The following is a 27,794-nucleotide window of genomic DNA, read 5'->3' on the forward strand; positions in this document are numbered from 1 at the left end:
CATGGGTTTTACAAGTACCTCTAAGACAATAGATAATTCTGTTTTCATCATTTTTGACAGGTGAAAGATGAGGATCATTTTTTTTTCATTTCCAACATGTGCATGTTATTTGTCAAATATAATTGCATCTTTTTTTTTTCTTGGTTCTTTAAATTGAAGTCAACATCCCAATATTGCAACTAATAATCACTACCCCCAAGGAAAAAATAAACAAAATGTCAACTAACAGTGATGTTTTTTTAAATGCTTATCCATCCAATGCTGGTCCTTTGGGAATCTTTAGAGCCTTAACACGATTGAAAAACATGTATGTGGTTCTTATATTTGAAGTCAACATCCCCAAATGGAAGCTAATGAGCACTACTATCTTCAGACAGAAAGAAAATGAAAAAAAAAAGATAGAAAGAAATGTCAGCATCATGGACCCCTTAAAAGGTAATATTCTTGCAAGGGTTGATGCTCCTCACCCGAACCTTCGAGCCCATCTCCTTCCTTCCCCGCTTCTGCTGAGTTCCTCACACCCTCGCCGCTGCGCTCCTTGCGTGTCCCTACCCTCTGGAGACGTCCTCCTCCATCGCCGGTAATCTCTCACTCTATATGCTTCATGCTGGAATCTCGCCGGATTTCTCTGGCCAGGCAAGGGCCTCTGGCTGGCTCTTCTCTCTCTCTCTGTTTTTTGCTGGAAAAGGGCGTCGGATGCGGCTTTTCGAACCAGCTTTCTCTGGACGGGAAAGGGCCTCCAACTGCTGCCCCTTATGTACGCGGTTTGAGATGGCCTTTGTGAACACTACATGTCCTGTTTCTATTATGGTTTCTCCCACCTTCATTTATTTTTCATTTTGTTCATTGTTGAGATCAAACTGGAATGATGAGCAAACCCTTTCAAAACCAGAGAAGTTATGGTTAGGTTCAGTTTGATGTTATTTAGCAGCCTTAGCGTGCACTAAAAAGAAGACGAATCCAGATAAGAAATGGTCGAAGGTTAATTTCGATTAAGGTAACTTTGATATTGTTGAGATTATTACTGATATGCTAGAAAGTTTACTTGTTAGTGTTAAGATACTTCAGATAATTTAGAAAAAGGAAAGTCGCACGATTCTATTACTCTAGGGGACAGATTTAATTTTGAAGCTTCGATGTTTAGTTTTGATGATTTTTTTTTTAATATTGAGAAGTTTACTGTCTACTACAGTCTTCACTGACAAGGTTTATAGTTCTACCATTGGCTATGTTTCTTAATAGTATATAATTGATTTAATTAATTTGATTTTTAGATAAAAAATATTTTGGATATGCTTTATTTCCTTGTGGATTTTAAGATCTTCTTAGAGCGGGATGTGGATCTTTTTCTTCATTGGCTGTCTCTGTGCTTTCTAGGCCTATGTTCATACCACATATTGCAGTTGTAGTGGATCAGCCCAGCCTGGGTTGTTTTCATTTTGTTTATTGTTGACATTTTAATTCAGTAAATCAGACTATATGAGTGTTCACAATCCTTGAAAATTTAGTATTCAGATAGATACTAGTAGAAGGTCTGCTCCCTCTCTCTCTCGTTATGACTATCTTATATAATTGGATATTATGATGGTGTTGAGTGTTTAAATGCTTCTAAACTATGTTTGTTATAATGACATGATGAACTGGGTTTTCTTGTGTGAATTATCCTTTATTTTACTCATGAAAATATTAATTTTTACATGAACATTACTTGTTTTAAGGATTTCTGGTGAAAAATTGTAAAACCAAGTTTACTGTCCTCCAAACAGAGATTTTTAATAACCAGGTTATACATACAGGTTAGCAGTTGTCATTAAACTGCAAAACTAGGTTTTCAGGGTGGTTTAGAAACCTGGTTTTCAGAAACCGGGTTTCAACCAGTCACTCAAACATGCGCTAACTTATTGTCTTTACAAGATGAGCCTTTAGCCAGGAGACAGAATAAATAGAGAAAGAGAGAGAGATGGGTGGCTCTGTGAAGGATTTGGGAACCAAGTTCGATTTCGACAATGCTATCAAAGAAGGGCTACCCACCATCATCCATTTCTGGGCATCATGGTGCGAGGCATCGAAGCAGATGGACCAAGTCTTCTCTCACCTCTCTGCAGACTTCCCTCATGCTTGTTTTTATAGGGTTTGTCACCTCTACACTGCTCTCCTTCTCCTCTCTTAAAAACCTTGCTGGGTTTTCATCCTCTCATATCATCTCTTCAGACCCTCTTTGGTTTCTAATCCATTCCTCTCCTTCTTTGATCTCTTTTATGATTCATATTGTGTTTTTAGTTTTAAAGAAGATATGACCATTTTTTTATTAGTTCTAAAGAATATATGGCCATTTGACCTACTTGATATGTTGATTATCGTCTATTGTACTTGGGGATGACTGCAGGTTGAAGCAGAAGAGCAGCCAGAAATTTCAGAGGCATATTCTATCTCCGCGGTGCCTTACTTCATCTTCTTTAAGGTTGGTGTGTGAACTTTGGCAATTGTTATTCTTATTGCTATTTTTTAGCTCCTGTAGCTTAGCATCAGAGAGGAACTAATAGAGAAATCAGACTTATGAAGCCAATTCCATGTAGATGACAATAATGTTGTTGATCATGATGACAGTGATTTTGTGTTTTCTGCTTTTATATTTGCATATAGTTACTAAAGGCAAGCCAGGGAGTGTTGCACCTATATGCACTGTAGTAGTGATCGAATACTTTTGCAGATGTAGCCATCATCATTCTCTTGTATTTTTATTGCCGACACTAACATTTCCATGCTATGAACATCATTCTGACCATGGTAACCATAGTTGTTTCCCAACATTACCATCATCACTTTCCATAAGATCACATCTAATACATTGAAGAATTCTTGTTATTATCATTCTTCATTCTTTTTCCCCGCATACTATTTTTTAGGTCCTTTTAACGAGAATGTCAAAATTTGTGTGTGTTTATTTGCAGTCAAATATAGTGGTATGTTCCTGGGCCCACAGGGTAGGTCTGGGTTCAAGCCTAGGTTTAGGTAGGTTGGCTAGGTTAGAAACATGGTCTGGTTCTATTGGATTCTGACAAGGTTTGGAAAAAATTCGGATCTCCGAAATTACAGCAGATAAAATGCTGAAAATTTGGGAGTAGTTTCTACACACATTGGACTAACTTGGGTTAAAATCTCAAGATTTTAGGTTTGCTATTCTGGGAGATACGGACAGTTCAAGTTTTGGGGTTTTTTGGCAGACCTTGGGAGAAAAATTAGTTCTCTCAAAATATTGTACAAAAAATTATGAGAATTTAGGAGAAGTCTTAGGGGATAGGTAGAGGAAGGTTCTGGTAAAATTTGAGGGTTCGACTCCTCAGGGTTTGGGAGATAAAAATACGGGAACAAGAAAAACGAGTCTGGGTCTAGGCTGGGATTTGGCAAAAAAAAGTGTGAGTGTCAGATTTATTTCTTCTTACTGGGATTGAGAAAAAATCTGAGTTTTGGTGGGTTAGTTAAGTACACGTGGCTTGACTTAAGGTTAAATTTTCAAGCTTGAACTAGGTTGGGTTGGGGAGATATGATTAAGGCATTCAGGTCAGATTCTGCACTTCACAACAACTGAGTACTGAACCTTAGGCTAAGTTCAACGATTCAGGTTGGCTTTAAAAGTGAGTTGGGTTCAGGGTTTGGGCTTGGTCAACTTTCCAGGGGTACAGTTAGGCTTGTGAGAAGGTCTACTACAGGTGCACAACTTGGGAAAGTCCACTGAAGGCTGAGTTGCCGAGGCAAGGTCCCAACCGACTGTTTGCTTGAGTGTGCCACACAAACTTGGACTTAGGCTGCAACTAAGTCCCTTGGATGGGTTGACCTATTAAAGGTCTGGGCTCAATGGCTGGAGCCTTAGAGCAGAAGATAGTGAGAGACCCTAGGGGCCAGGAGAGAAGAGAGATAAAGGCATCACTTAGAGAGAGGGAGAGTGAGGGAACCTCAATATTCATTTGCATATCCTGTTTGAACTACAAAAGAGCCTTTATATATAGGCTCAAGGGAAGCTATTTACAACACCTCACAAGTTACAAGGTTCTCATAAATAAAAGGCTAATTTGAGATAAACCTAGGTTACCCCCTTAAGATTCCTCATACATTTAAGAGGTAACACCTACCTTGGCCTAAATAACACCTAAGCTTCCTATTAACTCCCCAATCATGTCCATCTAGTCCTTTAAGAGGGGTGGTCGACCTCCCTAGGTGGGCCCCTCAAGGGCCAGCCGACCTTAGGGGTGGATCTGTGTTCGAATCAGCCCACCTCCTTAGTTCCAGATTCATATTTGTCTGCTTCAATGGATCTGGGTCCAGATTTGTTCTTTCATGGCTACAATGAGGTGTCACCCTTAAAGCGGGTCCCATTGGTCCAACTTTGGCGCCTAAGATGATGTGGCTTGCATGGATGATGTGGCGAACTTGGCTTAGGTCCCACTTGTAAGAAATCTGGACCCTTTTGAAATCTTGCAGTAAGGTGTGAGAAGAGGAAGAAGACACAATTGGAATAAAGGAGCAGTCCACGATTTTGCTATGTGGCTCCCTCTTATTTCATTAGTATTTGTATGGAACATTAGGGTTTGGTATTTTACCATAATACTCTTAATACAAATACATCTTACATAACGTTTTACAAAATGGAACGGGTTTGTTCAGACCCAATCCAAAACATTTACATATCAATTTTCTTATAGCCTCGCTTAAGCTGTACATGTAGATTGGATCATGGACACCTTGCTCTTTAGGAACCAGAACCTTGCTCTCGTAAGCCCCTTGGTGAGAATATTAGTCACTTGATTATTATAATCAACATAATTTGCCTCAATCTCTATCCTCAATTTTCTCCTGAATAAAATGTTGATCTAATTGGATGTGCTTCATTCTGCCATGATGAATAGGATTCAACTAAATTTGAATAGCACTTTGATTATCGCAATATATAACATAGCATCCAACTTTCTGATTTAAAATAGTCAAACTATGATGAATCCAACTAATTTCAGCAGCGAGAGATGCCATAGAACGATATTCTGCTTTTGCACTTGATCTGACTATAGTGCATTGCTTCTTGCTACTCCAAGATATTAGATTACTTCCCAAGAAAACACAATATCCTGATACATACCCCCTCATATCAAGATCTCTTGCCCGATCTGCTTCCGTGAAGCCAAAAATAATTAAAGGATTCCATTTGTTTGGGAGATATCGCAAACCATTACTGAGTGTGCCCTTAATATATCTTAGAATACACTTTACTACTTTCATATGCCCTTCTCTAGGATCATGCATAAATTGTGGCACTTGGTTGACTGCATAAGCAATATCTGGACGAGTGAAACTCAGATATTGTAGCACTCCCACTATGCTCCTATAGGTCATCACATCTTGAATGGGTTGACCCTCATCAATTCTCAACTTCTCATTAACATGCACAGGCATGGAGATCGGTTTACAATTCTTCATTCCGGTCTTGTTGAGCAGATCTATTGCATATTTTTGTTGGGAGAGGAACATCCGGTCTGTAGCTATGTTGTCAAAGGCACGCCTAGGCGCCACCCAGCTCGACTAGGTGAGCTACCTGTCGGTAAGTCTTTTTTTTTCTTCTTCTTCCTCCGGTCTTCTTCTTCTTCCTCCGCTCTTCTTCTTCTTCCTCTTCTTCTTCTTCTTCTTCTTCTTCTTGGTATACTGTTCAGTATATGTATACGGTTCAGTATATGCTGTTCAACATATAAATATATTGTTCAGTATATGTATATGGTTCAGTATATGCTGTTCATCATATACATATATTGTTCAGCATATGTATACGGTTCAGTATATGCATTGGCTGCCCTGAGCTTCAAAATTTTGCAATTCGAAGATTAGGTCTTACATGTAGTGCTTCTAGTTGTGAGCGCAATTGGAGTACATTTGAGGCGGTAATTAATAATATTTTCAAGTATTTGATATGCTTTTACTTTATCTTTATGTTAATTTTGCGTATATTATTTCATGTGTAGCTCCACACCAAGAAGAGAAATCGACTTATGCATCAGAAGTTGAATTGTGTATATTATTTCATGTGTAGCTACACTTTTGTCTTAAGAACATGAATTGTAATATCATGCACTTAATGTCTTACTTTTAAGACTTTTGTAACGACTCCTGTTCGATGTTTAATGTCATTCACTCTTATGTTTTGACCCTTTAATATTAATTGTTATGCTTTATACATGCTTTATTTATCTCAATATTGTGTAGTTTATCTTTTTCTACATTGTTTGTTCTTAATTTTTTTTGCCCGCCTAGGCCCCGCCTAGTCAGCCTAGGCTTTTTCGAAGGTCCACCGACTAGCCCCGCCTAGCGCTTTTGACAACATAGGTCTGTAGTTCAATCAATCTTTACTCCTAGAAAATATTTCAAGTCCCCCAAATCCTTCATCTGAAAACTCCCTTTTAAATATTCCTTTAATTTTGCCACATGCTGATTGGAACTTTCAATAATCACAATATCATCCATCCACGTATACTAACTGTTAAAATATATGTAATCATATATACATATATATGTATATATACATATATATGTATATATATACATATATATGTATTTATCTCATCATACCCGATAAAGGATATTTTTGTAATTCTGCCCATTAGGGGCATTTTAGTCTTTTTACATCTTTTACATGTATTTTATTTTACATTTTCTTTTTCCTTTTTATTTTTCATTTATTGTAAAATGCATTTAATGCATTGCATTGGGGGTCCCAACCAAAGGAGTCGTTGGACCCCCAACGGTCACAAATGTGACCGTTGGGGGCCCAACGAGTCCCCTTTTGGGCCTCCCAATGTTTTCTCTCTCTCACTCTTTCTCTCACTTCTTTGTGTATAAATAGAGGGGTATTCCCCCATGTAAGGTATGACCTTTTAGGCCCTCATTCAATAAAGTTTATGTAACTTATGCCTCTTCGTAGGCTTCTTGTGGTATCCCTTAGTGGACCATTGTGTTATTCCCCATTATGGGGTTGTGTTTGTCCAATGTTGGACCTTATGAATGCATTATGCATTCTTGTAATTCATTTCCGCATACTTTCTAACATGGTATCAAAGCAAGGTTGTGACCGAGTTGCTCTTTGGTGCATCAGAAAGCGTGTTATTCAAGAAATATTAAGAAAAATGGCGAAGTTTTCTTGTTCTCTCTCTTTTCTTTCTTAAAGTTATTTGGTATGTATTCTTTTTCGTTTAGTATCATGCATTATAAAGAAATATCTACTTCCTTAATAATCTATATGTATGTGTTTTTTGTTTTTTAGTACTTGTGTTTTTTCGGTTCTTCATTGAGCCTTTGCTTTTGTGTATATCACATTTTTAAAATCTCTTAAAAGATAATTAGTTAAATCGGTGAACTTTTTTGCCATTGCTTAAAACTTCCTTTAATAGGGTCGTTAATCGTGCTTATCTTTCAAGCATAAGTTGATGTCAATGTTGAACTCGTGTGTATGGTTTTAGGAGTCTTTGTGATCTTATTGTTGTTTTTCAAATCCTACATATGATTTAAAAGCTTTATATTGATGGACATCTTTGACTCCTTCAATTTAACTTTTTATCTAATAACTTCGGTACTTTGAAGTTATCTCTTGCATGTTTGCTTAAAAGCATAAATTATATGTGAGAAGTTTTTTAAAGAAAAGTTGAGTTGAGATTGAAATTCTTTAACATATAAAAGCTTGTGATAATTCACATTCTTTTCTACACACTTGCTATCATATATTATGAGTAGTGATGTTTATTAGAGATTTCTCATGTAGTGATATGTTTTAAGAATCTCAAAAATGATTTCAAATCATGTGTCTTAGTGCATTTTTTTGTAATTAGAGATTCCTCATGTAGTGATGTATGAATACCTCTAGTAACTCTTGACGTATGGTTTTCTTCCATTTGGAGTTAAGTTTTTTTCTTCTTTTCTTTACATACTCGTTTTTTAGTGTTGTGTGGTTCTTATTGGTGAATACTATGTGTGAGACTTCCACAGTTCTTGTAAGAAGAGTGTTTGTTCTTGTGAAAAAACCTTTAAAGTTTTGGTCTTAAAGGGATTATTCTTTTGGGAAGTTTTGTTGTGGGCATTTGAAGGTCTAATTGTAGAAGTTCAATTCTTTCTACAAGATTGGTTCTTTAGTTTTTGATTTTCTACTAATATTGCAAGTTTTACAAACTTGTTCTTTTTGTGAATTTTTCCGCATGAGTTTTTCCAAATTTTACTGCATCTATTAAAGAATGCCTATATTAAACTAAATTTGTTATATTGTCATTCGATATCTTATATTACATAAAGATTGCATCTATTATCATTTGGTGTGCATATAATTTCACTTTATATCTATCATGGTTAAAGCTTGTGGGATTATAGCCCAAGCTCTGTTAGTGAAACTTATGACTTTTGGGTTCGCATTTGCGTATTTGCGAGTTTGTATTGTGCTCTTTGTACACAAGTGTTCTTGTTGTGCGTGTGTGCTCACATTTGTTTCCAAGAATATTGTAATATTGTTCTTGGTATCTTATTGAAAATACTTTTACATGAGTAGTTAAGGTTTGATTTGACTCTTGGATTATTCCAAATCAGTTCTTACACATGATGTTGCTTAATATTTCATGTTGTATAATAAACCTTTTTGGTATAAATAGCTTCTTTGAAGAATTGATCATGATAAAGCATAATTTGTGTTTATGCATAATCGTTGTTATAAAGCATATTGTTGTGATTGACCTTTGATTTAATTTTTTCAAATCGGCCCTCTTTATAAAATCACCTATTTGGAAATTAATTGCCTTTTTATGACATTTATATTTATCCATCACAAGTTGTTATTTAATGTATCATTTATACGACCTTGTTATTGTGATATTAGAGATGTTTGTTGAGGTGAGTTATGTGCACCTCGTGTTATGTCATTTTAGATTGTCAATTTGTAGTTTGACTCTAAAATGACTTGTTATGTGATCTCTAATTGTGAGTGTGGCACTTGTTTTCTTTTTGTCCATTAATTTTATGGATGCTCTTAATTATGTGTACTTGTGATGGATGTATGAAGTTTGAAACCTTAAATGTTTTAAGGTATATTAATGTTTTATTTGTTAAATGTTTGTCATTACAAGTCTTATTGTCTCAAAAGTCTTTTCCTTTTATACCTCTTATCTAAGTGTCATCATATTTAGACAAGACTTTTATTACACCTTTGTGTGTTGGTAGCCCTTTGTTGGCTTTGTTTTCTTGGTCTAGTAGTTGAACACACTTGTCTTGAGTGTTATTATATGTAGACAAGACACGTTGATTCACACCATGGTGTGTGATTTTAGTCCATGTTGGCATTTGTGTCCTTTTTCTAGTCGTTGAGATGTATGCCTATGGTTGGTTTCTTTCACTCATTTCAAGTGTCATTTTATGTAGACAAGAGATGTATTGTGTTTTAGCCCATGGTTGACTTGCTACTCTTATTCTAGTAGCTGAAATATTTGATTTTGAGTGTCTTTTTACGTAGACAAGAGATGTTTTTGGTCCATGTTGGCGTGTATTCTCTTGTTCTTGTCGTTGATGCACTCATTTCAAGTATTATTATATGTAGACAAGATGTATTTTTACACACCTTTGTGTGTGTCTTTGGCCTTTAATGACATTATATTTATGTTCTTGATCTAGTAGCTTATACACTTGATTTATGGGTTTTGGAGGACTAATGAGGTAGTTGCTTGTAGTGGATGAACTATTATTGAAATTTGCAAAATTTCATTCATAACTTGTGTTTTAAGATATTCTAGTGGATCATATCATTAATATGTATATTTGGAAACCAATTTAATATTTTGGCATTTAACCTATATATTAAGTATTTTTTTTATTTTATTTTTCGGTCACCTAATGAGTTTTTGTATTTGCAAATATTTGAGTAAGAATTTCCTCAATGTGTAAGGCTTTCTACTCAAATATCTTTCACTCTTGATTCTTGGGTGAACTTTTTTTGCAAGTTCACATATGGCATTTGTTTGACATAAAATTTCTTCTTTCTAAGATGTGAGAGAAATCATTAACTCATCTTTTGTTGATAAAATGTCTTCTTATTAGTGATCTATGTGTGTTAAACATGCTTTCTTTCGTATGCTCTTGTACACTTCCCTTACGAGCAATTTGTTCTTATTGTCTTCTTAGATATATTTCTAATACATGAAATTTTTACATGATCTTAATACAAATCTCATATTTTGTGTGTCGTTGTGCACTTATAAGTGTTCTCCGTGCACACACTCCTTACTTCCAAATATTGATAAAACCCTTTGTAAGAATGATTTTGTGAGCCTTAGTACTCACCTATTCTAAGAAATTCAATCTTTTGCATGTGTGGGTGTCCCCTTTGTACCTTTGAGTACTTTTATTTCAGTGTTCTTGGTGTGTCTTTGCACATGTATTTCTTTGAGGTGTTGGTGCTTGAAGTAGACATCTTTAAAGGCATTTTTACATGGTTCTTGGAGATATTTTTGGTCAAATGTTCTTAGTGCGGCCTTTGTGCACTTATCTTTCTTCAAGAACTTAGTGTGTTTTATCAATGTTTAAGGTTAATTCGTGTTTTGCATAAATACTCAATCAAAATGCATAAATTATCTTTTGAATCATTGTCCTTCTTAATCAATGTTATGGTCTATTATTCATTTTTTGATATCTCTTATTTGATTAAGTTACAAAGGTACTTTTTACTTGGAGTTCTTTTGGCTTGTTCCACAAGATCTTAAGATGGGATGAATGAAGTATCTATGATACATCGTGAAAGGAGCTTGGGGATGATCATCAAAGACAGTTAAAGGCTGACATATGCAAAGTTCTTTCATGTGCTATAATGTTGGTGACTTTCATTGAAGATTTTTTTTGAAGACTGGAACCCTCATTTTGTATCTTCAAACTTCTCGTTATCCCCACACAAAGTTTGAGGGGGGGGGGGGGTGTTAAAATATATGTAATCATATATACATATATATGTATTTATCTCATCATACCCGATAAAGGGTATTTTTGTAATTCTGCCAATTAAGGGGCATTTTAGTCTTTTTACATCTTTTACATGTATTTTATTTTACATTTTCTTTTTCCTTTTTATTTTTCATTTATTGTAAAATGCATTTAATGCATTGCATTGGGGGTCCCAACCAAAGGAGTCGTTGGAACCCCAACGGTCACAAATGTGACCGTTGGGGACCCAACGAGTCCCCTTTTGGGCCTCACAATGTTCTCTCTCTCACTCTTTCTCTCACTTCTTTGTGTATAAATAGAGGGGTATTCTCCCATGTATGGTATGGCTTTTTAGGCCCTCATTCTATAAAGTTTATGTAACTTATGCCTCTTCGTAGGCTTCTTGTGGTGTCCCTTAGTGGTCTATTGTGTTATTCCCCATTATAGGGTTGTGTTTGTCCAATGTTGGACCTTATGAATGCATTATGCATTCTTGTAATTCATTTTCACATACTTTCTAACACTAACATGATAGTAATTCTATGCTTTCCAATGCAAGTAAAGAGAGAATAATCTACCTGACTTCTCTGAAAACTGTACCTATGGATTTCATCGAAAAATCTCTAGAACCAGGCTCTTGAGGCATGTTTAAGTCCATATATCGATTCTTGCAAAGGGCGCACTTTTCTCGTCAGATCTTCTTCTGCAAATCCCGGAGGTTGTTCCATATAAATCTCTTCTTTAAGCTCTCTGTGAAAGAAAACGTTCTTTACATCCATCTGATACCTTATCCAATTATACATCATAGCTAGACAAAATACCAATTGTATGGTTCCCATTTTGATCACAGGGCTAAAAGTGTTATCATAGTCTAGACTATGTTCCTGTGTATATCCTTTCACTACAAGCCGAGTTTTGTATCTTTTATACTTTCGTCTGCCTTCTGCTTCACCTTATACACCCATTTGTTGCCAGCCACATTTTTGCCAATAGGCCTGTCAACTATCCTCCATGTTCGACACACATGTAGTGCACACATCTCTTCGTTCATGGCCTCGATCCAGCGATAATCTTTTGTTGCGCTAAGTAATATTTAGGTTTTTGGATCTCCATCATTGTGTCAAAATATACCTTATAATCAGCACTAAAGGCATCATAACTCACTCACCTGTCAATGGGATGTTGCTCTTGGGTAGGTCTGCACTTTTCAGCTTGTATTTATTACTGGCTCATGTCAGCATTTAATTCAACGTTTGCACGAGCATGCTGTATTGTTTCCTACTGAACAAAATTGTCTGCCATTTCCTTTGCTCTTCTATGATAAACATGTCTATACCATTTATCATTGAGAATAGAGGGAGTTGCTGAAAGAGGATCTGTTGCTGCAATATTATGTTTATCATTAGAAGAAACATGCTGGGACGCAGAATCAACTGCATTTTCTTGCTGCATATCTGCACATGGACTATTGTTTCCCAAGTCAACAATATGGTTCTCATGACAACACATGTTAATGTCCTGCTGCATGGAAATATTCAACCAGCCTTGCAGATCATAGTTATACTTAGAAAGCAAAGAAGCTTTATCTGCATTGGAGCCTTGTTCTGTAAAAACAAAATTGTTTTCATACAAAATGACATGCCTGGATATAGTTATGCAACATTTTACAGGGTTTTAGGCTTTTAGCAGCGGTACCCCCCTGTATTCATCATCATACCCGACAAATTTGCATATTGATGCCTTTGGGAGAAATTTATTATGCTGAGAATTATCAACGTGAACATAACAAACACAACACCAAGCTTTCAATTCATTCAAGCAAACCCAAACAAGCATAGCTCGCATGAATTGTAGTCATAGCACTCTCAACTATATGTTGATGCTTCCTTTCAGCTATGCCATTCTGTTCAGGTGTATGAGGGCACACTTTATGATGTACTATGCCATGAGTTTGTAAATATTCTTTAAAAACATTGAAACTATATTCACCTCCGCCATTATTGTGGAGATATGTAATGTTTTGCCTAAACTGATTTTTGACAAAGGCATGGAAACAACAAAATAAGCCAAACACTTCAGATTTTTGCTTCATAATAAAGATCCATGTATATCGACTATACCCATCTATGAATGTCATATAATACTTGCTCGATGAATAAGAGGAGACGAGTTGTGCTCCAAACATCAGAATAAATGATTTCGAAAGTAAAATAAGCCCTTTTATTGATAACTTGAAAAGGGAGTTTATGACTTTTACGTAACTGACAACTAGGACATAGACTCTTTGTCACAAACTTTTTATTACAAAGAGAACCAGACACTAAACCAGAACTGACTAGGGATTGCAAAAAAGGTTGGCCAAAATGGGTCAAATGACGATGCCAAAGATCAACTGATGGTTTGGAAGTAGACCGAGACTCAAAAGGGAGCAGCAGAAACTTTGAGGCCTCTTTTATCACATATAAGTTCATGTCTTTTTCCCCTTTAGCGTATGTTTATTTCGAATTCATTCCCTTCACACAAACATGAGTAAAAATAACAGAAGAATTGTTTTGTTGACAAAGTTGAGAAACTGACACAAGATTATGCTTGAGGCCCGAGATAAGAAACCTGTTAGACAAGATTAGAGGTTGAGGACTGCTAGAGAGATAAGCTTTTCCTACGTGAATAGTTCCATTGCCTGTAAGAATGGACCGGGTCTGTCTAGACCCAATCCAAAACATTTACATATCAATTTTCTTACACCACTTAGCTAAGGTGGCTTGCTTCAATTGAAACTTGCATCTCGGGTTCTCCACAACTTGTACAAGGTTTTGATCCATTTGGGCTAATGGATGTGGGTTGAGGTCTTCAACACTGGGATCCACTTCGATTGACTGGGGCAATGGATCCAAGTAGGATCCTTCATAATTCAAACCATATCATCCCCTCTCCCTTGAGAATTTCCTAGTCCACTAGGCAAGGATCTGCTTTGAAGACCGCAATTGAACACGAATGTTTGCATACCTCTTCGTATTCTTTGGCAAAATGTCTTCCAAACTTAAACACCACGTGGCACCCATGCGTTCTTCCAACACACGAGCTGTTTGCATTCATGAGCTTCTAGAGGGGGAAGCTCACTTCGCCGCTGGTGGATCTATTTGCAAATTCCATTGGGATCAAAACTAGTGAATGGGTTTAATCCAAACACTATGAGCCACACCCTTAAGTTGTCCTTGTTGTTGGTGCTTTCATTGAGATGTGGACTCAAGGCACCTGTGCCAGTCAATGTGTTTCCACAAGTTGGATCCACAAAAAGGCTGGTTAATGTTTGTATGATGCCTAAGTGGTCCTGCTTGTGAACCACTATATTGAGGAGACCACTTGTGCAATGAGCAAACACATCTCGATTCACACTCTCGGCCTCGATTAAGGTGAGATTGTGCCATAGTTGGGTTGCCACCAACTCAGACTGAGGGCACCTTTGTTGCTCTCTTGAATTCAGATTTTTGGAAGGGGTTTCACATATTAAACAACAGATCTCAATGGTGGGATCGATGGACAACCAAGTAAGCAGTCACGGAAGTGATGTTGCATGGTCGAGCTTGTTTTCTTCAACTGAATAGTACGAGTGCCAAGTTCGACAGGGGCTAATGGGCTCAGAAGGCAAGGCTGCCCTATGCTTATGCGCCCGAGCCTGCTCCACCCTAATCGATAGGATGGTTGGGATAGTCTCCAATTGGGCGACCTTATAGACCTAGCTCCAACGTTGCAAGGGACAATAGTTAAGCACAATTGCCCCTTATCACATCCCCTAGAAGACGTCCAGGCCATGTGAGCAAGTGCATGGTTCGCAACACTTCTTTCAGATGCAACAACAACAACAACAACAACTACGCCTTCATCCCAAAACAATTGGGGTCAGCGATATGAACCAAAAAAGAAATTCATTTTGGGTCTTCCACATGAATCCTTTTCCTCCAATCATTTCTATCCAATGCCATGTCCTCGGTGAGGTTCAAAGCATTCATATCCTTTCCTATCATCTCCATCCAAGTCTTCCTAGGCCTACCCCGACCTCTTTTAACTAATATATTTTCCCATTTCTCCAACCTTCTAACTGGAGCATCATTAGGACTTCACCGAATATGTCCAAACCACCGTAAACGATTCTCTCGCATCTTATTTTCAATGGGTGCAACACCTACCTTCTTATGTATCTCCTCGTTCCGAATCTTATCTTTTATTGTATTTCCACACATCCATCTAAGCATCCGCATCTCAGCTACACTCATTTTTTGAATATGATGTCTCTTGGCAGCCCAACATTCCGTACCATATAGTAAAGCGGGTCTAATAGTCGTCCTATAAAACTTTCCCTTCAACCGCAATGGCATTCTACGATCGCACAACACTCCAGTAGCACTTTTCCATTTCATCCACCCAACCTTTATCCTATGATTTACATCTCCATCAATTTCTCCATACTTTTGAATAATGGATCCCAAATATTTGAAATAATCATTCACCGGTATTTCTTGCTCACCAAGCTTCACTACACTCCCTTCACTACTTCGTTGCTTACTAAACCGACATTCCATATATTCAGTCTTACTCTTACTCAACTTAAAACCTCTAGCTTCCAATGTCTGTCTCCATAATTCTAACTTAGCATTAACCCCAGCTCTAGACTCATCAATCAAAACAATATCATCAGCAAACAACATACACCATGGTACATTTTCTTGAATTGATCTCGTAAGCTCATCCATCACTATCGCAAATAGGAAAAGGCTTAAAGTAGATCCTTGATGTAACCCAACCGTTATCGGAAAATTGGTTGTCACTCCTCCACAAGTGCGGACATTGGTTACTACTCCTTCATACATATCTTTAATTATACTAATGTACTTGAGAGAAACACATTTCTTCATCATTGTCCACCAGAGAACGTCCCTAGGTACTCTATCGTATGCCTTCTCTAAATCAATAAAAACCATATGCAAATCTTTGTTCCTCTCTCTATATCTTTCAATAAGTTGTCTAAGAAGATGTATAGCTTCCATAGTTGATCTTCCAGGCATAAAACCAAATTGATTCTCCGATATCGTGACAACCTTCCTCAACCTAGACTCAATCACCCTCTCCCAAAGTTTCATAGTATGACTCATGAGTTTTATACCCCGATAGTTTGTGCAATCTTGTATATCACCCTTATTCTTATATAAAGGCACCAAAGTACTCTTCCTCCACTCATTAGGCATCTTATTTGTTCGCCAAATCAAATGAAAAAGATTTGTCAACCATTCTAAACCTTTCTCTCCCAAGCATTTCCAAGCCTCGATAGGTATACCATCTGGGCCAACTGCCCTTCTTGATTTCATTTTCTTCAAAGCCTCTGCAATTTCTTTCTTTTGAATCTTGCGCATGAAGTCACGATTTATCTCATGAAAAGGAATGGAGAAGTCTCCAAGATCTTGAGCATGACTATCATTAAATAGCTTATCAAAATAATCTTTCCATCTCTCCTTAATCTCCTCATCTTTGACTAAAACCCTTTGCGTTTCATCTTTGATACATCTAACCATACCCAAATCCTTCGATTTCCTATCTCTCATCTTTGCAAGCCTATAAATATCCTTCTCGCCTTCTTTGGTATCCAACTTGTCATAAACCTCCTTATATACCTTAGCCCTCGCGTTTCGAACAACTTTTTTAGCTTCCTTCTTTGCTATCATATACTTCTCCAAATTCTCATTATCACGACTCTTACTTAGATTTCTATAACACTCTCTTTTAACCTTAATAGCTAATTTGACATCCTCGTTCCACCATGATGTATCCTTACCTAGTGGTGCACCGCCTTTAGACTCACCCAATACCTCCTTAGCCACTTTTCTCATGCCACCCGCTATCTTATTCCACATTGATTCTGAATCCTCCTTGAGACACCAATCAGCTTCCTTAACTACCTGCTCTACAAACATTCCTTGTTTAGCTCCTTTCAGTGCCCACCACTTAATTCTAGGATCTATCCTATGTCTATCCCTTTTGCGACATTGTCTAATTCTTTCAGATGCAACCACTTCAAAAAAAATTGTTGCATCAATGGGCTGCATGCGAATATCTTTGCAACTATCGTACCTTCGCACTCTTAATGGAGTGTATGCTTGCAGCCATGAGTCTAGGGTTGTTGTAGTGGCTTGGCAAGAGAATTGCCTAATGTCACGATCACCTTGGTGTCGCTAAGCAGTCTGCCCAAGCCATTGCATGAGGACATTTTGTAATATAGAGGGGACTTTCCATCATGTTATTCCTCGCGTGGCAAATGACAAGAAACATGGGCAAAATGGCCTTTGCGCCAACCTTGGGGCTGCTGTCATAATGGTCATGACCAACAACGACTAGCCCTTGGGTCAGCCGGCCTAGCATAGATTTGAAAAGGTGGGCCTCTTCATCATGAGTGAGTTGGACTGACATCACTGCAACATTTGCACACATCCCAAAACCATCTGGGGAATTGACTTTATTGGTCATTTCATATGGCATCAATGACTCCACCACATGTAGACCCCTTTTTGTGCGATGTTTTGGCAGAAAAAGCTCTCTCTTGCACACGATAGAGTGGGTTCTTCCGCTTCCTACTTGTTCATCTCACGGACCACGGTCCATGACGGGTTTCAGAACCAGCCCAAAACAAGCAAGGGCAAGCTCGTATGGCGGCTTCACCACACCATGCATAAGCTCGTTGAAGGGGCACAAATTACATGCCTTCGATTGGTCATACAAGCATGAAAACCTAGCAACTAGTGCATGGGGTTTGATACATTGTTGTCACCATTGAGCTATGGACCCTAGTCTACTTTTGCGGGCATTCATTTGGCTCATACATCACTTTGTTATATTACGTATTTCTTCATGCAAATTTTCTCCCATGGAAGTAGGGAAAAGTGCTTTCATCGCTTGCTGATGTGAAACCTCATGATCTTGCGCTCTTGGGATTGATTGTGTCTACTCTTTGGGAACCGTGTCGGCTGCAGGGACGATGACAAGACCGTTCGTGTCGGTTTGGCCGACATGTTGCGCAAATGGGGTTGATTCGCATGTCAAAAATTTGACATGCTTCTTGAAATCATCAATTCCTTGGCTAGCAGATCAGAGTTGTTGTCACGTGACCCGAGCTTCCTTCAGGGCTTGCTGCAGTAGGTCCAACATTGGTTGGAGGCTAGTTGCGACTTCGGTCATGTGGTTTCTCGTTCGAACAAGATTGGTGTTGCCCCAATTCTTGGCAGATTTGATGGATGCAGAATTCATTTTCGAAAAAATTTGAGGAAAGAAGGATCGTTCACTATGATACCAATTTGGTATGTCCTTGGGCCCACGGGGTAGGTCTGGGTTCAAGCTTAGGTTTAGGTAGGTTGGCTAGGTTGGAAACATGGTCTGGTTTTGTCAGAGGTTGGGAGGTAAAAATGTGGGAATAGAAAAAATAGGTTTGGGTCTAAAAAAAACAGGTCTGGGTGTCAGATTTATTTCTCTTTACTGGGATTGAGAAAAAACCTATTTTTTGGTGGGTTAGTTAAGGACACGTGGGTTGACTTAGGGTTAAATTTTCAGACTTGAATTAGGTCGGGTTGGGGAGATATGATTAAGGCAAGTTGGGTCAGATTCTGCACTTCACAGCAACAGAATATTGAACCTTAGGCTAAGTTCAAAGTTTCGGGTAGGCTTTAAAAGTAAGTTAGGTTTAGGGTCTGGGCTTGGTCGACTTACCATGTGTACAATTAGGCTTGTGAGAAGGTCTACTATAGGTCCTTAACTTGGGAAGGTCCACTGAAGGCCGAGTTGCTGAGGTAAGGTCCCAACCGTTGGTTTGCTTGAGTGTGACGGGCTTAGACTTAGGCTACAACTAAGTCCCTTTGATGGGTTGACCTACTAGAGGTTTGAGCTCAATGGCTAGAGCCTTAGAGCTGAAGAGAGTGAGAGAGCCTAGGGACCAAGAGAGAAGAGAGAGAGGCGTCACTTAGAGAGAGGGAGAGGGGGACAAACTTGAGAGGGAGAGTGAGAGAACCTCAATATTCATTTGCATGTCATGTTTGAACTATAAAAGAACCTCTATATATAGGCTCAAAGGAGGCTATTAACAACACCTCACAAGTTACAAGGTTCTCATAAATGAAAGGCTAATTTAAGATAAACCTAGGTTACCCCCTTGGGATTCCCCATACTACATGTAAGAGGTAACACCTACCTTGGCCTAGATAACACCTAAGCTTCCTATTAACACCCCAATCACGCCCATCTAAGCCTTCAAGAGGGGAGATCGACCTCTCTAGGTGGGCCCCACAAGGGCCAGCCGACCTTAGGGGTGGATTTGGGATCGGATCAGTTCGCCTCCTTTGATCCGGATTCAGATTCGTTCGCCTTATTGGATCCAGGTCCAAATTTCTTCTTTCAAGGCTGCAACGAGGTGGCGCCCTTGAAGTGGTCCCGCTGGTCCAACTTGGTGCTTAAGATGATGTGGCTTGCATAGGTGATGTGGCGACACTTGGCTTGGGTCCCACTTAGCTGAGGTGGCTTGCTTCAGATGGAACTTGGATTTCTGGTTCTCCACAACCTGTACAAGGTTTAAATCTATTTGGGCCAATGGATGTGGGTTGAGGTTTTCCACACTGGGATCCGCTTCGATTGATTGAGGCAATGGATCCGTAGCAGGGTCCTTCAGAATTCGGACCGTATCACATAGTGTTTAATGATCTTGTACAAATTAGATTGATGTTTGTTATTGTTTACATTGTCAAAACTTGCTCTTGGTGTATCATAATATGCTTTCAGAGCAACACTATAAAGTACCTTATTTTGTCTTAGTATAATAGTCAAGATGATTTATAATTTTATATCTAGGATAATATTCCTTGAATGAAAATGTCATATGGCAACCAAAACCTTGGTCAAGGTGAAATTAGGTTGATATACTGGTAATAACATAAGCTAAATCTTACTGAGACCTACCTCAGGTCAAGTAAATTGAGATTGATCTAACCTGGCTTAGGTTAAATAAGCTTTGACTTGATCACTTCTAACTTGGCTCAAAAATACCACTCTCATTTGGCCAAATGTGAGCTACTCACCTCTACGTGCATCCGATTCTTACCTCAACTGGAGCCTACTGGTGGGATAGAATATTTTAATTGAATTAAAAGTATTTGTATAACCATCAAGTTATGGCAACCAAGATGGCTGATCGTGTGTGCCCCAGATAGAACTAGTCATGGCACGGAAATGGTTTTAGAAGCAACAATTCTTCTCTTTATTAACTTTTTATTCAAGTCCTTTTTCTTGTTTCTGAATATTTTCTTGAAAGGCTGGTTAAGATAAAAGTTTGAATTATAAATAAGATGAGGGAAGATAGAAGGAAATAGAGGAGGAACATTTAGGTAATGTCCATCCAGTGTAGTGGAGGCTGCGGACAACCTCTATGGCTTTTGTATATCTAGTATGTCTCAAATTATAATATTATCACTGTTAAAAATAATATTTAAATACCTAAGTAATAGACAAGTGGTACATGTATCCCGTCATGTAAAAGTACAAGATTGTCCTTGAGTAGTCGGTGTAACACCCTCTCTCAAACTATATGTAGATGAGAACTGTGGATAGTTTGATATTCAGTTTTCAGTACCTGGCTATTGCTAAAGCATTCAGCAACTTATCTTTGACATATATGAACAAAGTTTAGTTCTCCTGCTTCTGTCTTCTCACAACCAAAATGGTTGTCAAGTTCAATGTGCTTAATGCTATTAAGCTCCATTGGATTCAATGACATTGCCAATGCATTCTTGCCATCAAATACATGATTGATTTAGAAATTTATAATCTCAGTACAGTAAGCAATTTTTTTGTCTAAAGAAGTTTTTCTTTGATTGCTGTCATTGCCTTATAGTTATACTCAATGCTGGAGTGTACAACTATCTTTTGCTTCTTGCTTCTAAACGAAGTCAAGTGTTTCCTTAAGTAAATACAATGGCCCGATCTAGATTGTGTATTATTGAGATCTCTAATCCAATCTGCATCTTGAGAGGTCACTATATTCAATCGTATTGCAAATAAATTTTTTGTGTACCTTATATATTAACTCATCCACTGTTGTTGCTTTGATGTATCTCAAGCCTTCTTAACAGCTTCTAAATGTGATGATCTTAGTGTATGCATGATCTGAAAAGCTTAACTACAATGACTTTGTTATTTGTAAACAATGAATATCCCAATGCCGGAAGAGCACTGTCATTTTTTATGCAGAATCAACTGTTCATCCTCTGATAAATGTTTATTCACGGGAGCAAGCGTACAAGTGGGTTTACAATTCTTCATGCCTGATTTTTGAAGTAGGTCTCGTGCATAATATGTTGAGATAATACCAAACAATCCACCTAGGATCCACTTTATCCTCAAAAAATATCTTAGGGTCAAACTCTTTCATGTTAAACCTTTCATAAAGGAATCACTTGACTTCCATCTCTAAACATAAATAAAAGGGTGGTCGAGCTGATTGCTATAAAATCCACGATTTCAGACTATACCACTAAGATTTGTATCCAACTTGTAAGGCTTGTTTCTTCAACTTGCATACTTTTAGAAAGGATTCTCTTCATTATAACCAATTGGCTACTTTGTTTACACTTCTTTGTGAAGGTCTCCATTCAGGAATGAATTTTTAACATCAAGCTGCTCAATATCCCCTTCATTCCTTTAGTTAATGACAAAGCAATATGAGTGGTACCCATCTTAACAAAATGGCCAAAGGTATGTCATAACCCAAGCCATTATGGCCATATTCTTGAGTATAACCCTTAGTCTGTAACCTCACCTTATATCTTTCTATTCTACCATCTGACTTGTACTTTATTTTGTAAACCAACTTGGATCTTGCAACATTCTTGTCTACTGGTCTATCAACTATTTCCTGCATCCCACATTGTGCAAATTCTTAAAGCGTGTGCATTGTTAAATAATGTTGATTGAAAAAATATGAGGACATTAAGTTAGTATTAAGCATTAAGTTTTTTCGTCTCTACTGATACCAAAAACAATAAGATAAAAAGGAGAAACTATCTTCAAAAAAGATGTAATTTCGATATCCTGATGTCATCAAATAAAAACTGCGTCTACCCCAGAAAAAAAAAACTCTAAAGAACAACCTAGCCAATATGGCAACATAGTATTCTGAGTTTCAAATTTGAAGAGAAGAAACATAATCAGATCCTTGGTGACATTTACAGAATCTCTATCTATTTCTCAAAATGTAGATGCAAAGAATAATGTCAGTCAAAATAGTGCTTGCAATATTGGATTTCAAAAAAAAAATTGAGCTATTTATTGCAGAATGTTGAATGCTTCTGGGAAATTGCAATTATTGACAGCAGATTTGCATATGTAAACTTCTCAAAATAGATCTTTGGTGTTAATTTTTAAAATCTATTTATTTCTCAAAATGTAAATGCAAAGGAACTCTCAGTCAGTGTATGCAATATCAGATTTCAGAATAGGTCTTCAAAAAGTTGGGCCATGTATCAGAGAATGGAGTATGTTTCTGAACAATTGCAATTGATAACATCAGATTTGCATATGCGAACTCAAAAAAGTTTAAGTTGGTCTGATATTGCAGCCACAGCTTCCCATGCATTTCTTCACCATTGTCACCAAAGTAACGATAATTGGTTTGCAAAACGCCATGGTAGTTCACACCCTTATAATATATTCAAAGCTTTAATCAAGTATACCACAAATATAAAGATGGAAATTTGCTGATCACATCATTGTGTATAGCACGGAGATAAAGATGGAAATTGTTGACAGACCTTTATTTGAAGTGTGAATATTCCTGGTAGCTGCTCACAAAATCCAATTCTCAAAATTGCAGAAAGAGGTCATGAAAAGAAATTGTCAAAAAACATCCCTAAAGTGATTATACTATATTGCTGTACTATACATTTTTACACTAGTCAGTGACACAATCAAGCGAAAGTTGTAACAATAGATTGACAAAATCAATTAGGTAGACTAGGATGAATAGTGGACACATGGAATTACTTATAACAATTAGAAGAAACCTTGAAGAATTTGAAATTATCCTGGATTGCACCTCTCTGGCTCTCAAGTGCAAAGGATTTCTTTTTTCCCTCTTTTTCATAGCAAGCTGGGGATAACCCTTGTAGATTTGAACCGAAGACGAAACCATTAAGGAATTGAAAGTATCCTGTATCCCACATCTCTCCAGCTCTCTAGCTTAAAATTGCCAGTAGAAAACCAACAAAATTAACACAATAATGCAGCTCAAATATTTCATGATTGAAGAGAAACCGAGACAACATTCCCAATCGTAGCTTTTTTAATAATGTTTAGTATGGGATGCTACATGTGCTGAATGCACACGTGAAAATTTTTCCACCCTGTGTAGTTCATTGTTCTTAATATTAAGGGATATTTAATTTTATGTATATTTGCTTGGTGCTGATGGTTTACCTCAGCCATCTCATTGAGAATTCAAATGTCTAGTCTTAACATAATGTGTGAATCAGGGGCTGAAAATGTATTTTCTTTTACTGATCTGAATTCTGAAAGTCAATTTCTTGTCTTCAGAACTTTTTTTATAGTACTAGCATCAACAGTTGATAAGATTTTCTGATGTCATTATCTGGAGAAAATGATGTAAAATGTGGGCATGTAGATGTAAGATTTCACGGTTTTCTGTAGCACAATGGAAGGCCTCTAATTGAAGTTGTTTTACCCATATTTTAAGGCCTACATTGTGCCATTCATTAGTTTTCTATTTCCACCATGATATATTTTATTTTTAAATCCGAAGGGTTATTTACAAAAATATACTATTATTTACAAAAAACATACCCAGATTTTTTATATTTTAGATTCCTACCCAAAAATATTGGTAATTCAAATCTATACCTAGTTTTATCTTCAGTTATTGAAAAGGATGTCTGTGGTAAGTATCCAGCTTCTAATGGTTAAGACTCAATAAATTGGTACCAATCAATCCTCATTCTGACCCACTGCCAAACCGGATCTGAACCTTATCATCAAACCGGATATTAAAGTATTTGTAATGCATTCCAATCCATACATCACATGATTCTCCAATCTATTAGATCACATTTGAATATGGGTTTCTACTATGAAAGTGAAATCTATACTAAATCTTGATCAACAACCAGATCCATTTTGAAATCCACATCTAGTGTCAAATTAAACTTGACCCAACTCATGTCTGATCCATTTCCATCCTTCGCATTGGATCTGTTGAAAGCATGCAAAGCATTTTGATTTGCATAAGAAATAGCTACACAGGTTCCATGGAAACAGGTGAATATGGTTTGTAATGCCTTCCATACATTACATAGATAAGATGGGTTGTGGGATTTCAAAAGTTGAAAAAAGGAAAAACAAAAAAGGACAAAGGACATGGGAGAAGTTAGGAAACATTTATCAATTGTAAAACTGACCTTTCAAATAATGACAAGGGTGAAATGAAGATTGAAGTAAAAATATGAACTGTCACTTTAGGAATAAAAGCCAGGTATTATTTTGATTAACCATAAAGTAAAGGAAGTATGCATTTGAATTATCAATTTTTTTGGGTATGAAACCTGAATTATTAAAAAAAAATTGGGTATGCTTTTTGTAAATAATCCTAAATCTTAACTTCCCAGTAGATTAGAGGCTTCATGCCACCATCATCTTACTTTATGGTGATTTTTAATTGATTTTGGGAACAAAACGTGTCATTATCATCTCCAATTGTGATACTGCAACTACAATACTAATCTATTGTCACCAACTTCATGTTTCTAATGAATTTCCCAAAATTTTCTCCCTTTTGTTGAATTTTGTTTAAAATTTCTTGTTCTTTCTAACTTATTTCCTATTTTGAACTTTTTGAAGTTGAAACTTGAAGTTTAAGTCATTAAACTTTCCCGTGCCATTAAATTACTGTTTTTGGTTTTGATACTCTTGATTTTGGGATGATGCTATGTGAGGTGGAGTTATTTTGTTCTAATGTGTTGGTCTGTTTATCAGTAGACATACAAATCTTTGTCCTTCATTCCTGGTGTTTGCTTTTGATCTAACAAATAGGATGGCCATAATTTTTCATTATTGATCTGTTCTTGTTGTTCTAGCTTGTTTCATTGTCATTGAGAACTCTGCTAGATCAATGATGAGTATCTTACATGTGCTATGATGATTCGTCTATTTCTTTTGGCCTCAAATCAAACCACTTATTAGTTGTGAACTTGATAGCAGAACATTTTAACGAAATTGTTGATATTAGTTGATTGAACTCTGGGTTTGGGTTTTGAATAACTGTAAATGGATATGGAGCAGGTTGGTGGGATCCTTTTAGAAGAGGGCCATTAGGGAAATTGTCAGTTTTCTATTCCGTTGGGAAATAAATAGGCAATTCTGTTTTGTAATCAAGGAAGTTTTTGAATAAAATTGAGAAGTTTCTGGAGGAACACCCCTTCGAAATTGAGCCCTAACAATTCCATCATCTTCAACCTCTATCTCTTTCTCTCTCTCCAATTTCACACGTTCATCACTGTTGAGGTGAACATTTTTTTATAGCATCCAAAAGGAAGGTTATCAGAACTTTAAGGTTTTGAATTTTTCCTTTGATTAGTTCACATTAGGATGCAACTTAGAATATCAATTAAATGGTAATCATATCATTCTATTTAATGATTACACTGTTTTTGTATTTGAGGTCTTATTTAGTTGTGGTTTTCCCTTATAAAACCTAAGACGTTGGGATGATTTTGATAAACAATGAACAGTTGCATTCTCTCCTTTAAGCATATGAGTATCTTCCTCTTGATTTCTCTCTCTATTCCCCATTTACTGCTGTACAAATTAGAATGTTTTTTTTTTAAATTTGACATCCTTGTTTGATTTTAATTTCCAAGATGGGTCAACTACCTTGCTGCCTCCTAAAATTCTGTTAATTGTCTTTGAAAAATCTTAAGTGGATCTCTTCGTTGATTTTTATTTCCATTCTTATTCGGTCACCATCTGTTTCTTGACTTTAAAGATGCACCATCATTAATCAATGGTGGTTCTCTTTTCCAGGATGGTAAAACGGTTGATACATTGGAGGGTGCAAATCCTTCCAATTTGGCCAATAAAGTTGCAAAAGTTGCAGGATCTATTGACCATGCTAAATCTGCTGCACCTGCAAGTCTTGGCATGGCAGCCGGTCCTTCTGTGCTTGAAACGGTTAAAGAGTTGGCTAAAGAAAATGACAGTTCACAGGCAAGCCAGCCTCCATCTGACCTTAGTGACTCCTTGAAGAAGCGATTGCAGCAACTCGTGGATTCACATAAAGTGTTTTTGTTCATGAAAGGAAGCCCTGAGCAGCCCAAGTGTGGATTCAGTCAAAAGGTGGTGGATGTTTTAAAGGAGGAAGGCGTCAAGTATGGAAGTTTTGATATTCTCACGGATAATGAGGTTCGTGAAGGGATGAAGAAGTACTCTAATTGGCCCACCTACCCTCAGATCTTTTGCAAGGGTGAGCTTCTCGGTGGTTGTGATATTGTAACAGAAATGCATCAGAGTGGTGAACTTAAAGAGGTTTTCAGAGATCATGGCATTCTTCCAGTAACCGGTTCAAGTGTCCAAGTGGGCACAGAATTGCCGAGTAACCCAGCTTCATTTGATGTTTCGGCAACGAGAATGAGTGGCGGTGTAACTGAATCAAGTGGCCTAAATGAAGCGCTGACTTCTTTGCTGGAGAGCTTGATAAATTCAAATCCTGTAATGTTGTTTATGAAAGGGAAGCCTGATGAGCCCAATTGTGGTTTCAGCCGCAAAGTTGTTGAAATTCTTCGGGAAGAGAAGGTTGAGTTTGGTAGCTTTGATGTCTTAGCTGATGATGAAGTCCGTCAAGGGCTGAAAATATTATCCAATTGGTCCAGCTATCCGCAGGTATACATAAAGGGGGAACTGATTGGAGGATCGGACATCATGCTGGAGATGCAGAAGAGTGGTGAACTGAAAAAAGTTTTGTATGAGAAAGGGATTATTCCAAAAGAATCTCTAGAAGATCGCCTGAAGAAGCTAATATCTTCATCACAGACATTGCTGTTTATGAAGGGCACACCAGATGCCCCTCGTTGTGGCTTCAGCTCCAAGGTCGTTCAGGCTCTTAGGTCAGAAGGTGTGAGCTTTGGATCCTTTGACATTCTAACTGATGATGAAGTCAGACAGGGGCTCAAGACCTTCTCCAACTGGCCAACTTATCCTCAGCTTTACCACAATGGAGAGTTGATTGGTGGTTGCGACATTGTGTTGGAACTTCAACAGAGTGGCGAGTTGAAATCGATGCTGATGGAGTAGTTGTTGAAGTGGACACCCTTCCAAAATACAGTATGTTTACTGCTTGCAGTTTCACCAGCTTGAAACTTCTGCTGGATTCATGGCTTCAACTTTTTTGACATCCCTTATATTGAGAAGATATGCATGATATTATTTTGTGGTCTGTCTGCATCACTGGATTCTTTCTTTTCAAGTCTACTTTTTTGTGCTTGCAATGAATGAATAATTTTGATAGTCGTCCCTTTCGATCTGCTTTGTGATTCTCTGTTTGGCATTTTTTGGGTCGGAGAGAGAGAGAGAGAGAGAGAGAGAGAGAGAGAGAGAGAGAGAGAGAGAGAGAGAGATGTGCATTATGCAGGGTTGGGGAGTGAAAACGCCATGTTATGGGGTTAGTCTCATAGGGAGGACCTTCCTCCTACATCTTATGAAAAAGAAGGCCTCCCTCCTTAACAATT

The 27,794-nt window shown here is 37.5% G+C and overlaps 1 protein-coding gene across 3 annotated transcripts; it reads left to right on the forward strand.

The window, feature by feature from the left end:
* The first annotated feature begins 446 nt into the window (after positions 1 to 446).
* On the forward strand, positions 447 to 27,585 carry LOC149831111 (monothiol glutaredoxin-S17-like). 3 transcript variants are annotated; one of them, XM_090013669.1, is made up of 4 exons: positions 447 to 580; positions 1,927 to 2,131; positions 2,387 to 2,461; positions 26,095 to 27,585. In XM_090013669.1, the coding sequence occupies exons 2-4, from the start codon at positions 1,961 to 1,963 to the stop codon at positions 27,358 to 27,360; spliced, it is 1,512 nt and encodes a 503-aa protein (XP_089869795.1). In that variant the 5' UTR covers positions 447 to 580; positions 1,927 to 1,960; the 3' UTR covers positions 27,361 to 27,585. The 3 variants fall into 3 exon arrangements, with proteins under 3 accessions (XP_089869795.1, XP_089869797.1, XP_089869796.1); XM_090013671.1 differs by having other exon boundaries at positions 450 to 580; positions 1,920 to 2,131; XM_090013670.1 differs by having other exon boundaries at positions 475 to 580; positions 1,915 to 2,131.
* The last annotated feature ends 209 nt before the right edge of the window (positions 27,586 to 27,794 follow it).

The sequence above is a fragment of the Nuphar pumila genome, chromosome 7 (assembly GCF_984573655.1).
Source record: "Nuphar pumila chromosome 7, dmNupPumi1.hap1.1, whole genome shotgun sequence".
NCBI lineage: Eukaryota > Viridiplantae > Streptophyta > Magnoliopsida > Nymphaeales > Nymphaeaceae > Nuphar > Nuphar pumila.